We start from the raw sequence: 17122 nt of genomic DNA, 5'->3' as shown, positions 1-17122 counted from the left end.
AAATTTATTGTTCAGAAAACCAGATTTGGCTTAACTGAAGCAGGAGATCTGTCTGCTGAAGACATGAAGAAAATCCGCCATCTCTCTCTCATTGAATTGACTGCCTTTTTTGATGCCTTTGGAATTCAACTGAAAAGAAACAAAACAGAGAAAGTAAAAGGACGAGGTAACTAAGAAGACTGATTGCTTCTGGCTTTAACACTTTGACACAGTGGAATAAGATAATGCTTTTCTGATTCTTTTTTCTTTCTCCCTTTACTGGCTCACAATGAAGACAATGGGATTTTTGGAGTTCCGCTTACAGTCCTCCTGGACAGTGACCGAAAGAAAGACCCTGGAGTGAAAGTTCCCCTGGTATTACAAAAAGTGAGTAGCAGGCAAACGAAAGGGGAATTCACAGAGCCTCATGCTTATGATTTGTTACTTTGTAAACCCAAAAAAATAAATTTTCTTTTAGATTTAAAGACACTGTCGCCCTATTAGGGCCCAGGCCCCTGGTGATTTTCAGCTTTATTCCATGAACCACGTAACAGCCCATGGCTCCTGGACGAGTTGGCCTTGCTGCATTCTTTTGGAGCCTGTTACGTTTTATTTGCTCATAACACATCAGGTGATGGACACAGATGTTCTGACCCAGGGCACAAACAGTCACATTTTTTTCCAATATTTTTTCAAATGTTATTTGCACCTATGAATGTGTTTGTGTATTTGATTATTCTGTCTAGATAAAGATGACCATTAATTATCACCATGCATATATAAACCATACAAATATTTGCTGAGATATAGCATAGGCTGGGTTTTAAAAATATGTATATGTGTAATCATTTTATCAATTTTCCAAACCAAGTTTAATAAAATCTAAAAGCCAGCATGTTCCGGCCATTTTCCTGTGTGTCTGGTCAGATAGGATACAGTTTGACAAAGAGAATAATTTGGGTGGAAGGAGGTTTTGAAGGTGGTGTTATCTGAACTATGAAATGCTAATGTCTCTGTGACTATTGTTGCTGAATACCTGATTTACTTTTAAGTCATGTTGTTTTATAGCCAACAATTTACACTGGTTTTTACCTAAGTATGCATTTATTCAACAGTGACATCCAGTGGCACAATTAAAACTCCTAGTCCTTAACACAAATCTTGTTGAATTTTAAATCAAGTTTTTAAATGATAAAAATGATAAATACTGTCTAAGAAGCATATACTTACCTGACACTGCTAATCGTACATCACTTGTTTAACTTCCTGTATTTTGTTACCAGTGCCTCAAAATGAGATAATTCTCAAGTCAGGTGACTGATTGGCTGGAGATAGGAGCCAGGAAGATGGCACCCAGATGGCCAAAGGATGCAAGCAACACCTTTGGACACACGGGCCGTCTGTGGGTGACTTCCCTAGGCAGGGCTGTGCCAGTGCTGTTTATGTAATGTCATGTCTAGTCAGCACGGAGCAGCCCAAGGAGGCTGGTGTTACCATTGCCCTTTTACTGATGAGGCAACTGAGGGACAGGAGAGTGAGATAACTTACCCAGGACACACAGTCAGCAAGAGGTGGAGTGGGAACAGGAGCAGAGCGTATAGCAAAGTCCAGAGTCCATAGTGACACTGAGATTTTCTTTCCTTCATTAAAACCAGCATTTTGTCCTGTATGTGAAGGACAGAGTTTAAAATATTCATCAAAATCAAAGACGATTCAGCACATGAGTTTATAATACTGTGTAGGTACAAAAATCTAGCATAGAACTTAGCAAATAGAAAGTACTCAATAAGTGCTAGTTGAACTAAATCTGGATTTATATCATATTAGCAACATGTTGTTATTACTACTGGATGTTAAGTGTTCCTCACTACGACACCTCAAGATAGTACTCTCCCGCTCCTACAAGACAGGCTTTTCTTACAGACATGTTTCTTCTTCCTAAATATCTATTTGTCTCCGTACCTAAAAGAATTACCTTAGTTCCAGGCACCATCCACCATCATTTCTTGAAAGGAAAATAGCAGAGACGCTGGATCCCCTTCTTACTGGGTGAACTTGGCCAAGTTATTATCCTTTCCAGAGATGCAGTGTGAGCTGCTTTATTACAGCGAATTGAACTGTTTTCCTTAGACTCCTTAGCAGTAGAATAGGGGTAACGAGAGTACCTACCCTCATAGGGTTATTGTGAGGATTAGATGCGTTAATGTAGGTAAAGGACTGAGAATAGGATCTTACACATAATCAGTGCACAGTACATGGTAGTGTTTATTACTTTTTTAACACCCATCACCATCCTTAGAACTCGTGAAAGCTATTAATCTTTACCCCGTCTAAACTCCTTGATCAGACATCTAGAATTCCCACTGTTTCTTAGTCAGAGTGATTGCAACCAATGACAGTAGATTTAGAATCTCTTGTTACTGATCAGTCTGCAGAAAGAGTTATAGTAATCAGATCTTAAAAATGGTTAAGAGGCATATGTAATTTTAGAGGTGGTTAAGAGCACAAACGAGTCGGTGCCATTACTTACAAGGTTGATCTCGGGAAAGTTGTGTAACTACTATAAATCTCTACTTTCTCATTTGCATGTTGGAGGATAATGTTGGCAGCATAGGATGGTTATGAACATTTAACAGCATTCAAGCATCAGGCACGTATATGCTTGGTCACTTATTGATTCATGTCATCATTGTTACTGTTTTATATGTTTATGATCACAGAGGCACTTATTCTTGTAATATATCATTGCTTTCTAGTTTTTTGAGAAAGTTGAGGAATCAGGTCTGGAATCTGAAGGAATTTTTCGACTTTCGGGATGTACTGCCAAAGTCAAGGTACTGAACATTTTGTCTCTTCCTAGGTAGAGTTCTAAGCTAGCTAGACCCCGTTCACATAAGCATCGGGTATCTAGTCTTTGTTGTTGTTTATTAGATTATCACTTGGTCCTTCCTAGTATTCCTTGGTACCTGTGGTAACATGTTTGTTCCAGAGTGTTTTCATGATCCAGAATTTTAAAAATCAAGGCAGAAACATTAAAAAACCAAAAACAACAATGAAATAGCACATCAATTCACCATAAAAAACTGCTGCTTGCCTTTAGTTTGGAAAAGTTGAAACGTCTCACCACTGTTTTGGGGGTTCAACACCTTAGTTTGTTGTGTTCCTCTCAGCCATGGAATTCACTAAGCCAATGTCATATGAGCCTTTATTTCCATCATTCGTTGGTTTAAACATTCCTTGGCTCTCCCTTTAGTGAAAGCTCTTACAGGAATTTGTAACAGTGGCTATATAACCACTAGAATACTCACTCAGCAGTTCCAAAGCCCAGTTCCACTTACGGTAATGTTAACATCCACATCTAAAACCAGCTGTTCAGTGTGAATCTTCTTCCTTTGCTTTCTTACTTCCATGAGGTGGCCAACTCTACAGTATAATAGCGCAAAGAATTACTAGAAAAGAAAAGGTTTTCTCATAAAAATCCACCAAAACATCCCACTGTGTCTGTGGTAGGCATCCACCATGGAGAGCTCCTTCCTGCAGTTGGATCACTCCCTGGCTTGCAAATGTGAAAACCTGAGCAGTTTTAAAAGATGGATCCCTGAGCAAACAGTCTCGGGGCAGGGGAAAACAAATGTGGTAATGTTTATCAAAAAGACATTTGTAGAGGCAAAACAGCGTCTCTTCATTAATTCATTTTGGTACATGCTTTGGAAATTCTATTTGTATCAGTCTCACAGTTTTTATATAGAAGTGTGATGAGAGGTTTTTCTAAGTGGAAACTGAGAATAGATAGGCTGTGTCTATTGGATCCTCCAGAAAGCAGATGCTGAGATGGGTGAGGAGCAGAGGAGGGTCATGGCAGTACTGCTTCTGCAGGATGAAAGGGGCAGGAATCAGGATTGGCTGGGGTGAGGCTCTGACCACGGTGCAGGTCTGGACAATTCCTAATCGTGGAGGAGCTGTGTGCTGGGCAGAATGGGCCAGGCCCTAGTACCCGTGCCTCCCTCCGTCGTGGGCTGGGAAATATTTTCCTGCAGAAAATATGGCTGAGCCACATCTGGAAGGGGCCTGCAGCTGGGAGAGTCTGCTACCTGAGCTTTTGCACATGAGGGCGAGGTCTTCCATGAAGGGAGGTCAGAGCACGGCACCAGGACTCAGGGCTCCGGGCATGTTGAGGGGTTACGACTTCCCTGAGAGTGGAGTTGGCTGAATGCTGGCACAAGTTCTTGTGGAAGGCAGGGAGAAGCCCAACGGCTCCTTAAGGTTTATGCTTTCTAAGTTGAATCTGCTTTTTGTCTCCATTTCTCGTGTGTTTGGTTCCTACATACTCTTCTAAACAGATGTATCCTACACGTAAGGATGAAAACCGTTACTTATTTTGGTTAAATCTTTGGTTATATCTGCAGAGTCAGAGAACCAAAATGAAAAAAAGAAATTTCCTAAACAGAAACATATTCCATCTCTTGAAACCTCTGTCCATAATTGGGAAACTATTTGCATATGTTCTTCCTGGTTCCTGTGTGTGTGTGTGTGTGTGTGCGCGCGCGCGTGTACACACGCATGCATGGGTGTATAACATGCATAATGGATATGATTTAAATGTCTTGTTTCTAAATCACCAAAAGGAGAAAACATTACAGGGCATGTCTTATGTGCACAAAGTTTAATGTCATAGCAGCAGTTACCTTTCTTTGTCTAATCTTCCACTGAAAAATGCTTCTCAAAGGCTAATCATTCCTTCAGAATGTTCTTATAGGCACATGCATTCCTGGACCACATATAGGTCAAAGTCTTTTTTCTCCCCAGTTTTACGTAGTTTCAGCCTATTTATACCATCACTTATTAGTGGAAAATGTAATCCAGATGTTTTCATGGTTTGAGCCCCAGGAAGGCCAATGTGAAAGAAATCTGGCCAAGTGAACAGAAACCGGGAAACACTGCAGTTAGAAAGACATTGAAACGTGATGCGTTAAAGGGCTCTTTATTCCTCTCCTTCATTCAAGCTTTTTATTTAAGCTACCTCCTTTTTTGTAATTCATCCACTGAACTACTAAAAACTCCATTATAATTATCCTCGAATTGAACCACGTCGATGATTCCAGCCCTGTGGTCTGCTAGTGTATCATTACTGTGAACGGTCTGGCCTGGCTTTGTGCTTTAAATGCTTGGGGAGGCTGACAGAGAAGCAGCCCTGGGAGGAAGCTGCTGGTTTTAGCCAAACAGGGAACACGCAGCTGCGGAGCCAAGTCCCAGACTCGAGGCCTCAGCTCATTTGGAACCAATTTAATGCTTTGGTTGGTGTTTGCAATGATTTTCTTTCAAAAATGACAGAAATTTGAGCCAAACACCGGGGAATATATTTTATGGAAAGAGACAGACTGTTTGACATGCGAGTTTTTCTTTTTTGACTAGTTCGAATCATTCCAAGGCTGTTCTAAATGTTTTATAATTACCTCACCTGGCTTATTTAGGCTGGTCATTTGCATTTGTATAAAACTACCTCCAAAATAGAGTCAGGTTGCATTTTTGCTGAAGGGAGTTTTAATGACAAGACTTCTCATCCTTGCCTAGTGCTCTCAGTAACAGGGGTCAGAAAAACAGGGCTTCGGAACCTCTAAGTGCTCCCTGTCTTTGGCAAGGTAAACTCACACCTGGTTGACATGGTTTCACATTGGGACCACCATAGATAGGTCAGCTCTGTTCAGAACCAAAAAACAGACATTCTTTCTCTCAGCGTTGCTTTATACCAGCCATCCAGACAAGATGACGCGGTATTATTCCCTAAACAGTCACACCGCATACGTGTGGGGTTCCCATAGTAATGACACTGCGGGTTAGAAGAGACCTGAGAGTGGGGGAGGGGCAAGCAGTCAGTGCGGCGTTTATTGGGAGCTGTCAGCAGGACCTGCCACTTGTTTTGATCTTGGGAATGTCGTTTTAATGTTCCATTGTACATTGGGAAGCTTGAAGCACAGACCATACCCTAGTCAGCTGCAGAGTCAGGATAAAATCCTAAAGGATCTGGTTGTAGCACCTGCCCTTGACCCAGGTGCCCTGTTGCCCCTTAGGTGACCGGGCACTACTCACAGGTTAGGATGGCCACATTCGTGATTCAGATAGATTCCTTTGGCAGAGGTATGTGGAAAATGAATTTGAATTCTTCTCCTCTCGCTGGTGCTTCCTGTGCACTTGGAAAACAATGTCCCCTTTGCTTTACTGCAGTGGTACCAGGCGATTGATGGGAAATGCTTACTCCTCCTCCTGTATTTTTCCTATTAACAACACTGCCATCTGCCCATTACAAATCAGATGGAAATCATCTTGGAAAATCATCTCTGATGATTATTTCTCCCTCTGAGTCTCATATTCAATCCATCACTGATTCTTGAGAATTTTCCCTCCTGGGCATTTCTTAAATGCCTCCTCTCCTTTCTATCCTACAACTGTTTATCCAGATTAGTCCTTAGTTATCCGTCCCTGGAAGTGGTGCCGTGGCCTGATAACTGGGTTCTTTGCCTGTCACTTGCTTCCACCCACCTGACTTGTGCCAAGCTCCACACTCCCCCAAATCATTTTCCCATCTGGCTGTCAGAAAAGATAAATTCACCCTTGCCATTCCTGTGCTTAGAGATGTTCCAGTCTGCCTCATTGCCTACAGGGTGAAGGCTAGTCCCCTTAGCACTGGCGCTGGCTGCTCTCCAGCCTCATTCCTTGCCCTTGATGTGCCAGCAAGGCTGAATGAACTGGAGTTCCGCAGACACTGGATCTGCTGGCATTTGTATCACTGCTTGAGCAGGATCCCCTTCGATTTCCTCTCTCCTGTAATCCTCAAGACTTGGCCCTAGCAGCGTTTGACTCCTCTCTTTCCTGGCTGCATAGCACCAATACATGACTTTTCTTACAGCATGTGCACTCAATTCGTAATATCAGCCCATGAAATAGTCCCACCCACTAGATTACAGGACACCGAAAGGCAAAGAATGGATCTCATACATCCTCCACTTTTCAGAGCCCACTCTATATCTTTCATTCTAGAAAGAACTTTATATTTATGCTTAAGATTTTGTAAAGTGTATTTATCACCAAAGCGTTTCTTGATTAGCTGAAGTATTCCTGTAAGATTGAAAGCTTCTCCAGGACAAGAAGAAAATCTCCTTTTGATATTATCAGTAGGGGTTAGAGGATGCATCATAATCACGTGTGTCTCTGTAAGAAACTTGTGCTGCCAGGGACCTCCAGTTTGCAGGCTCTGGGAGCCAAGAGAGTGATTATGGCTGGCTGGTTAATGAGCTGATCCTTATTAGGAAAAGGTCAGATGTGCACACTGACTCTGGCTGTGCATGCTCAAGGCCAGAAGAATTAGGCTTCTCATGAGAATAAAGCAGAGGTCTTAAAGAAACAGAGCTTTTAGAGTTCCCTTTCTAAGTATCCTTTCTGGAGCAGTTAGTGTCAGCTGGGAGACTGACTGTAACTGCTAGCATTATAGGTAAACCTTGTAGTTCAAAGGAGCAGTAAAAAATGAGTTTGCCTTTGAAAAGAAACATGAAGCCTGAGTGGCATTGATAATCAGATGAATTAATAATGTAAAATTTGTAAGCCAAGTAGAACTTACGGAGGCTTAGAGATTTTTTTAAAAGTATTTGCACAGTGTTCCAAACCTTACGAAGGATTGGGCAAGCGTGCAAACATGTGGAAGACATGTGTCTGTCTTGGAATAAAACTTTGCTGTCACTGCTCCAGGAAGATGTCATAGGTTTGCATGTTGCAGTGAGGTCAGAGTTACTTTGTTGGGATAGTTCTCATTCTGTATGTGAACTGGCTAAGAGGCAAACCTTCTTGATCTAATTTAGAAATAGAGGATAGCAGAAGGCATTATGAAATAGGGGGAACGGAGACTTTGTCAGAATCCAACAGTGTATTTATCATGTGGGAATAGTGGTATTCTGCCAAAACCACAGAAATGAAACTGTGATCAGAGTAGAGAACTTCTATATTTGTGTAGAATTAGAAAATTATTTCAAGATTAACATTATCTTTTAAATATTTTAGAAAATTGTTTTTAAAAATTCATCCTCACATAGCTATTTCCCTTAATCCCTTTGAAAAAAATTACTCTTAGGAGACATTACCTTACCAGTCTGTTTACAAAAATACTTTATATAAGAACAGTTTTGGAAGGGGAAAATGGGGTCACGTGGTAAAAACGCATTGAATATTGACTGTTTTCCTTGATTTACAGCAATACCGTGAAGAACTTGATGCCAAGTTTAATGCTGATAAATTTAAGTGGGACAAAATGTGCCATAGAGAAGCTGCAGTAATGTTGAAAGCATTTTTCAGAGAACTACCCACCTCTCTCTTCCCTGTGGAATACATACCTGCCTTCATCAGTCTAATGGAAAGTAGGTGGAAGACGTCAAATGTGAATACGCTAAGATATAAGGTCATTAAAGTGAGAGCAGAAGAGAGATGCTGAATCAAATGTGCTCATGTATAGATTTGCTGTGTCCTGACAGTGCTTAGTGGAATATTAAGTTTGATGGCAAACAGTCACCTACTTACATACTTATATACTTAAGCCTGGTTTAGAGGGTTTTATAATCATTAAAAGGCAGAGGGGTTTGCAGAAAGACCAGGCTCTTGAGATTTGGATTCCTGTGCCACCATCTGTTAGCCATGCAATCAAACCTTCTGAGCCTCAGTTACTACGTCTGTAAATTACAGATCATAATTACTTGTCAGGGTAGCCATGGATATTGAATGAAGTCATTTAGAATAGAGCCTGGTGTGTTGTAATGCATCAAAAAATAGGACATCACTCCCTTTCTTAAATCTGAGGTCCTAGGTCTGATGATGCAGCATGCAATAAATACTTCACAGAAGATAATTTGTCTCTGAAAATTACAAAGTCACATCACGTTTCTGAAAATTACAAAGTCATATAGATTAGGCCTTTAAGTGAAATGTGTGGGCAAAAGCACAAAAATTATAAAGTGTGTGTCGTAATTGACAGGAATCATTTGGCATGGTTTGAGCATAAAGGTTGAATATTGTGGAGGATGTAACAAGAGAAAAGTTTGGAAAAGTATAATAGGGGTACATAGTGGGGGCTTTAACTGTTAACCTGGGGAGTTCAGGGGTCAGAAGTCTAAATATGTATGAGCATGCTAAGTAAATGTTGATTCTACATGGACCGAAAAGGTCTGTGTCCAAACTGAGAGGACACACCCCATCTAGAGACACTGACCACTGCTTGGTTCTCGATAATGGTTGCTGTGCCAGACTGAGAGCTAAATCCAGGCTTTAATGGGAAAACCTAATTTGAGAATGTCAGCCACTAATTTTTTTTGTTTGTTTGAGACAGAGTCTTGCACTGTTGCCCAGGCTGGAGTGCAGTGGCGCAATCTTGGCTCATTGCAACCTCCGCCCCCTGGATTCAAGTGATTCTCCTGCCTCAGCCTCCCAAGTAGCTGGGATTACAGGTGTGCGCCACCACACCTGGCTGATTCTTGTATTTTTAGTAGAGATGGGGTTTTGCCATGTTGGCCAGGCTCGTCTCAAACTCCTAGCCTCAAGTGAGGCTCCCCCCTCGCCCTCCAAAGTGCTGAGTTTATAGGCATGAGCCACCATACCTGGCCCAGCCACTAATTTAAATTTTAAAATGTTGTGTGGACTTAACAGGTGATGTCTGTATCTGCCAGTTTACAATCTTCTGCAGTTTGGCCAGAACTACAAAATCATTAAAATTACAATGAAAGAAAATAATAGATCCTAAGTTGTATGACAAAATCTGTCCTAAAATATATGTAGATTCTAAATCTTTGAATGTTTTAACTAAACCAGATTCATAAAATAATCTTTTGTGTCTTAAGAGAATAAGGCAGGCAAGGCAGTTGTTTTCTAAGCTTTAATTCACATGCTGTCCGTGACTAGTATCTCTTTTCTTTGTAAGCTTACTGTTTTTATTTTATGAGAAAAACTTGCTAAGAGAGAAGAGCTACTAATTTCCTTCATTCATGTTTATTTCAGATATTGTATTTTTTCAGTTCTAGAATTTTCAGTTGGTGCTTTTAAAATACTTTGTTTTTCTGTTGACGTGACCTATCTCTTCATGCATTAGAATCATATTTTCCTTCACAGCATTAAGCACAGGTACAATAGCTGCTTCAGAATTGGCAGCAGGTGCAGTGGCTCACGCCTGTAGTCACAGCACTTCGGGAGGCCGAGGCGGGCAGATCACAAGGTCAGGAGATCGAGACTATCCTGGCTAACATGGTGAAACCCTGTCTCTACTAAAAATATAAGAAATTAGCAGGGCATGGTGGCGAGCGCCTGTAGTCCCAGCTACTCGGGAGGCTGAGGCAGGAGAATGGTGTGAACCCAGGAGGCGGAGCTTGCAGTGAGCCGAGATCACACCACTGCACTCCAGCCTGGGTGACAGAGCAAGACTCTTGTCTCAAAAAAAAAAAAAAAAAAAATTCCTGTTGGCTAGTTCCAACACCTGGGATATCTCAGGGTTGATCTCTGTCTTCTCTAAGAGTAGGTTACACTTTCCTGTTACTTTGTATGTCAAGTAAGTTTAAAGCTTATTCCGAACATTATGAATGTAGTGTTTGGAGACCATGGATTCTGAAGTATTTCTCCAAAGAATGTTGTTTGGTTTCTTTTTCTATTGTTGCTCTTTGAAGCAGGCAGTTTGCTTGGCTGGACTCCAATTGCCAGTGGTCTTTTGGGCAGGAGCTCGATTCTCCGTTCAGTCCTTTGCCGTGTTACCCCACACACATGGTTTGTGGCTCAGCCAGAGATTTGGGTGAAGTTTATACCAGAATTAGGGTCTTCCATCTCTGGATCACTCATTTGTTTTTGTTTTTTGGTATTTTGAATTATGTAAGGAGGATTCAAAACCTCTAATTCCAGATCTGTTCAGAGAATCATATTTAAGAAGGGTATATGAATATATTAATTTTCATCTTCCAAAATATTCAATCCTTATGTTCAAACCATGCCAAATGATTCCCTGTCAGTTACAAAACATACTTCATAGTTTTTGTGCTTTTACCCAAATACTTCACTTAAGACCTAATCTGTATGACTTTGTAATTTTCAGAAATGTTGTGTGACATACTTTTCAGAGACAAATTACCTTCTGTGTAGCGTTTACTGCATGCTGCATCATCATTGCTGCCTATCTGACTGCAGCCAGTACATTTCACTGAAGGGAGAGGTTCTGAGAAATATCCTGAAAGGGTTCACAAAGGAGTCCACATTCCTTCATATAGCTTTGAAAGTGAAAAATACTATATTGCAGGTGGTTGATTTGATACCAGCGAACCCTGCAGGAAGCCCAGAGTTCTGGCATGCTACCAGCAGGAAATAATGGCCTTTTTGCCACCTAAGTAAGCTCTAGTTGTAACAAGATTTTCTGAAGGGGAGGACTGTGAACAAGTGCATGTGTGTGTGTTTAAGCTGTGCCTCTCAATACCGTCAGATGGAGCTCAGAGAACACAGAGCCTTTCCCACTAATATTACTTTCTCTTTTCAAACTTGACCCCAACCTTGACTGTAAAATTAAGGACTAGTAGTTCATCAATCAAGCCTCAGATGCTTTCATTACTTGCTTAGTAACTTTCTGGGGAAATAACGACCTCAGGAAAGGGAATACTCGTGGCTGGGATGTATTAAATGAATTAACTACAAAACTATTAACCACAAAACAGTGTTTCCTAAGTAAAATGAAAAGGGAATATTTGCAAAATTAAACTTAATCTTAAAAGAGCTTCATAATTTCTCTGAAATTAATGGACACACAGTGGTCCCAAGCCTGTATCTGCGTCTCTTGGTTTTTTCCCCCAGAGTTGTTTTTTTTTTTTTTTTTTTAATTGCGTTGGAAGATTAGAGACCGTTCTCAGACTGCAGATTATGCACTAACATAATGTCTTATCTGCCCCTAAATGCTTTGCACTAAGACTTGCTCTTAAAGTTTCTATTATTCAGGCAAGCTCACATCAACCTGTATTTGCTGTTTTCAGTAACATCCTGGACCTGTGTCATTATAAATTTGATACAAGTATCTACAAATCCACACGTGGATTTTTCTATGATCCTCCCTCTCTCGCCATATGACTTGCTTGTATACACTTGTCATCTACTCCTGAACTCTAGCACACACAGCTCCAGTAACCTAGTAGCTTGTCACAAGTGTTTCCACTGCTGTACAGCTCAGTTAACTTCACCGGCAGCTGACTGCCTTCCAGCCACTGAATAGAAACAGATAGATTTTCCTTCAACTGGAGAATTCCCCAGAGATTCCTGAACATAATGCTTTCCTACAGGAACTCCCCACCAAGACACCATTTTGAAGAGAATACAGAGGGACAAAGGAAAGCCTAGATTCTCTGGTGTATTCTAAATTTTCAGCACAGCTGGTCGTGGATTATCCAGCTGTGGATGGAATCCCAGAGTATAAATGCCAACCCTCTGGCGCCATCTTGTGTCATTATTGAGGAAGAAAATCCTCAACAATCTCCAAAGATCCAACTACAGTCGTCACCTTCCCTAAGCGTCCATGAAAGATCTAGAATAAGTGTCATAGATCGTAAAAAAAAAAAAAAAAAGAGCACACATGTAGAAAGATAACTATGTACAGGTACTGATTTAAGCACTCTACCTATATTAACTCATTTAATCCTCATAACAGCTTGTGAGGTAGGTACAATGACTATTCCTATTTTACAGATAATCAAGTAGATACGGCAGGGATTAAATAACCTGCCCCAGGTCACACAGCGACTAAATAGTAGACCAGGATTGGAACCTGGTTCTAAATCTGTGTTCCTAATACTTACACTTTTCTGCCTCATTATATGGAAGCCAGGTTTTTTTTCTCTTATATTGAGCTTTACTTCTATTTATAGTATTAAAGGAAGGGAAGGTCTGCGAAAGTACTTTGAAAGGGAAGTGCTATCCAACTTCAGAATTATTCTGAGGATCTCGTTGGCCACCTGCCTCAACAATGGCATGGTGGGATGGGAAAAGGAACTTGATGGACAGAGGCGCCTGTCCAAGTGAAGAAATTTACATTGCTGGGCACAAAACCTGAGTCTTTACCACCACAAGCTGTCAGGAGCCCTCCTGTGCCACCAGATGCTAGCAAGAAATGCTGTCGGGATGCATCAGGGTTATTTAAAATGTATGCCTATTTCTGTTTTCTTGTTAGGAGGGCCTCACGTCAAAGTACAGTTTCAAGCCTTACACCTCATGGTCATGGCGCTGCCTGATGCCAACAGGGATACAGCTGAGGTACGTCGTGTCCACCTCACGGCTTGTCAGGGGGCTCTTATTGCTCAGAGGATGTGGCTCATATAGGAAAATGAAAATGGAGATACAACTCACTGAGCCACCTGAGCATGCTGCAAACACACGGCCTTTCTGCGCTCCCACTGCCCTTCTCCTGAGGAAGACAAGAAAGAGTGGAGATCTTGGTATCTTCTTTTTTTTTTGAGAGACAGAGTTTCGCTTTGTCACCCAGGCTGGAGTGCAGTGGCACGATCACAACTCACTGCAGCATTGACTTCCCAAGGCCAGGTGACTCTCTCATCCCAGCCTTCCAAGTAGCTGGGACTACAGGCATGCGCCACCACACCCGGCTTTTTTTTGTAGAGACAGGGTTTCGCCATGTTGCTCAGGCTGGTCTCTTAACCCAGGGCTCAAGTAATCCTCCTGCCTCAGCCTCCCAAAGTGCTGGGATTACAAGTGTGAGCCACCACACCCAAGTGGTATCTTTAACTTTCATTCACTCTATTCATCCCAGAGATATTGGCTGTCTATCCTGTGTCAGGCACGGGGCAAGGTGTTAGGAGTAGGAGAAGAGGCAAAGATGAAGGCTTAAATGGGACAATGTCAGAAGTCAATAAGACCATTATGTAACTTGTAAAATAGACTCTAGAATTGCTGGTTCTCAGCTACTCTACTCATGTTAGTCTGATGTACAGAAGTGGAAAGGAAACTCTGATGAGCGTCCTCGGGGAGGAATTGGAAATCACTAGTTTAAATTATATTCCCAACATGTTCACGTTTTTAAATTTGTGAAAATAATTCAATTTAAATACTTCCAGAATTTCAGAATTTTAGAGATCATCTGATAGAATTTGGTCATTTTACATATTAGGAAAATGAAGCAGAAAAGTGATTTCTCCACTAATATATAATAGAACATTTGATAGAATCATATTCTATAGTTTCATCCCCAATTTTTCTCCCTTTATTTCACATTTATTCTTTGCTGTATGTTGGTAAAAATCAAAGTTTCTCTTGCTCTCTGGATAATCATTCTATATACAATAGGAAATTTATTTTAAGTACAACAGGTATTTGGAATCTTTGAAATGAAATTGAGATAAGGATGAGTTGAAAAGAGATGGTAATTTTGAGGCCAGTAAACATAATGCTGAAAACAAAGATGGTTGTTAGTGCTGCCTCTTATCACACATTTCAGTGTTCTAAGGACCTTCCTCCTACACAGCGAAAATATCTATGTCAATTATAATGTATGTCAGTCATATTATATCCTTGAGGCGAGGGCAGAGATCAGCTATGACATAAAAATGACCTTTTCTAATATAATTCAGTAATTTTTCAAAAGCTGAAAATTTATTAGCTTGTTTTTTGGCTTTGTGTACACAGTGTTCTTTTATCAAAAACAATCCATCTGGTGTCAAATATCTGAGTTAAAACATCATCTACCCTTTCATACAACTGAGGATGCAGCATTTATCAAATAATTTAATACATTTCTAACAAAAGGTCCCCCCAGAACATCACAGGACTGGTGAGGATGTTACACACATGCGCTCTCTCTCTCTCTGTCTCCCCCTCCCTCCCTCCCTCTCTCTCAATTTTTTATTCTAAATTGTGACTGGAGCTAAGATTGCGGCTGGTGAGAGTTAGAGGTCAAGAACTCTAACTGAAGAATTGGTTCCTTTGGTTCAGATCCTGGCTCTGCCACTTAATTAACTGATGCTGGGCAAAGCTGCTTAGCCCCTCTCCACCTGGCTCTCTTCATCTGTGAAATAATAATAGTACCTACCTCACAGGGTTTGAATGATGAGAAGTGAATATATATAAAATACTAAGGGTAACGCCTGGCTCACAGCAAACCCTCAAATGAATGCTGACTATTATTACTCTTCAGTGCTGTTTTTCTCATTGCGAATACCGTATAGTGGAATTCAAACTGGGAAAGCCAAACAGCACTTCTTTTGGGGATTTCATTTGTCTTGGTGAACTTCAGAAGTTTCTGATAAGTATTTATACTTCGGTAGCACAGCAAACTTGTATTAAGCTTTGTCAATTCTTATTTTTTTTTTTTTATTGCTTCAAATACCTGCACACAAACTTTTGCTTTTGGCCAGCTGACAATTTCCAAGTTGAAAAGCATAGAAAAATAGCACCCAAAAAGTCCATTTTTTTTATTGTTTAGTTGAGTTTACATTCAGGCTGAGGAACGAGACACTCCTGTTAAGTGGATTTTCCTCTTCCTAGGAAATGGTAAATAGTTTTCAGCAACAATGCTTTAAGGTAAGGGTATTTTTCAGAATTACTTTTCTTCACAACAAAACTACCGTTCGTGTTTATTGAACTGCAGCGTTTTCTCTTCCTGGTTTATATTTAATTTTAACACTTGTCAAACTCTTTTAGGATAAAAGAAAATGCAAACCATATTTATAGAAACTGCAATATAATAAAATCCATTAAAATGGCCACTTTTACGAAGCAGACATTTGAATATACTGCTCACATTTCTTCTCGGTACTTTTAACCAGTTAGAGGGGAAACATGGTACGTTTAACCATTCTGTACTTCTGACAGTTCTCTGGCAGCAGAGTGAATGGGAACAGAATGAACGATAGCAATCAGGGGCACCTTTTGACGGTGTGCAATTGTATGACATGATGCTGTTTCTTCTTAGGCCCTCATGACATTCTTCAGTAAAGTGATCGCCAATGAATCAAAAAACCGAATGAGTCTGTGGAACATTTCTACAGTGATGGCACCAAACCTTTTCTTCAGTAGAAGCAAACACTCTGATTATGAAGAATTACTGTTAGCAAACACTGCGGCCCACATCATCCGCCTAATGCTTAAGTACCAGAAAATTTTGTGGAAGGTGAGTGACATTGTGATGACAGGTCCTCCTCGGAAGTCCATGGCCTCAGGAAACGTAAAGGCTCCGTGACTGGGCAACTCCCTTGGTCATAGGGAAGAAATATGAGAAGATAACCCCAGGTGGCTGTGACATCCTTACAGCTTCTGGAAGGGCTACTCTTTATCACAGTTTCCCTTTGAAACAGGGATCCACATAATTTTTTCTAAACTTTATAAGGACGATGTCACCATTTCTGGCTCCAGGATACCAAGTGACTGGGAGGAGTTGCCATGCCTGAAGATAGAATCTGCTAGGGAGGTTGAATTCAAGTGTTTTCCATCCAGTCCAAGCTATTTTTCTTCTCCAGGTTCCATCTTTTTTGATCACTCAAGTAAGAAGAATGAATGAAGCCACGATGCTGTTAAAGAAGCAGCTCCCGAGTGTCAGGAAACTGCTCAGGAGGAGGACCCTTGAGCGGGAGGTAAGACAGCGAACGAGGCACGGCGATTGTCCGCTGCCTAGATTTGTACTCCTCCAAGGGAGGCGCAAAGTAGCTTGTCATTTAGAACCAAGCGTTTTATATTCTTAAGGATCAGGGAGTGTTGTAACTATAAACATCGTGGAAAGTGGGTCCATGACAGAGTATCAGGGTCTTTGCATCTTGTTGAGAGTTATGTGCCTTTTGGTTAAAGTTCTTGAAATATCTGAGTCAGGAAGATTGTTTGATATCCCACCAGAAAGGCTAAAACGGTTCTCGCAAAAGCGGAAAGTCAACATTTTAGTCCCTGTCAACTTGATTTAAGGGCAATCCAGTATCCAAATGTCTAATACTTGGGAAAAGAGATTTCTTCATTGATCAGATAGTAAAGGAATAGCTAATCCTTAAATTATTTTGTGTAAATTCATTGCATTCCAAGGAATTCAGAGTCTTGTTTTAACACACAGTTATTTGTGTGGAGGCACATAATGGAAACAAGTTTTAGAAGAATTATTTTTACT

General features: G+C 40.8%; 1 protein-coding gene across 1 annotated transcript in view; it reads left to right on the top strand.

Moving 5' to 3' along the window:
• ARHGAP28 (Rho GTPase activating protein 28) overlaps positions 1–17122 on the top strand; it is a 199798-nt gene that overhangs the window by 162667 nt on the left and 20009 nt on the right. The window contains exons 8-14 of the mRNA XM_025365097.1: positions 1–166; positions 275–366; positions 2736–2813; positions 8219–8381; positions 13196–13278; positions 15947–16144; positions 16491–16604. Coding sequence (XP_025220882.1) covers positions 1–166; positions 275–366; positions 2736–2813; positions 8219–8381; positions 13196–13278; positions 15947–16144; positions 16491–16604 — 894 coding nt within the window. The remainder of the gene's footprint in view (positions 167–274; positions 367–2735; positions 2814–8218; positions 8382–13195; positions 13279–15946; positions 16145–16490; positions 16605–17122) is intronic.

Source organism: Theropithecus gelada, chromosome 18 (genome assembly GCF_003255815.1).
Source record: "Theropithecus gelada isolate Dixy chromosome 18, Tgel_1.0, whole genome shotgun sequence".
NCBI lineage: Eukaryota > Metazoa > Chordata > Mammalia > Primates > Cercopithecidae > Theropithecus > Theropithecus gelada.
The sequence above is the reverse complement of the archived record's forward strand: the minus strand, read 5'-3'. Positions and strand labels throughout refer to the sequence as shown.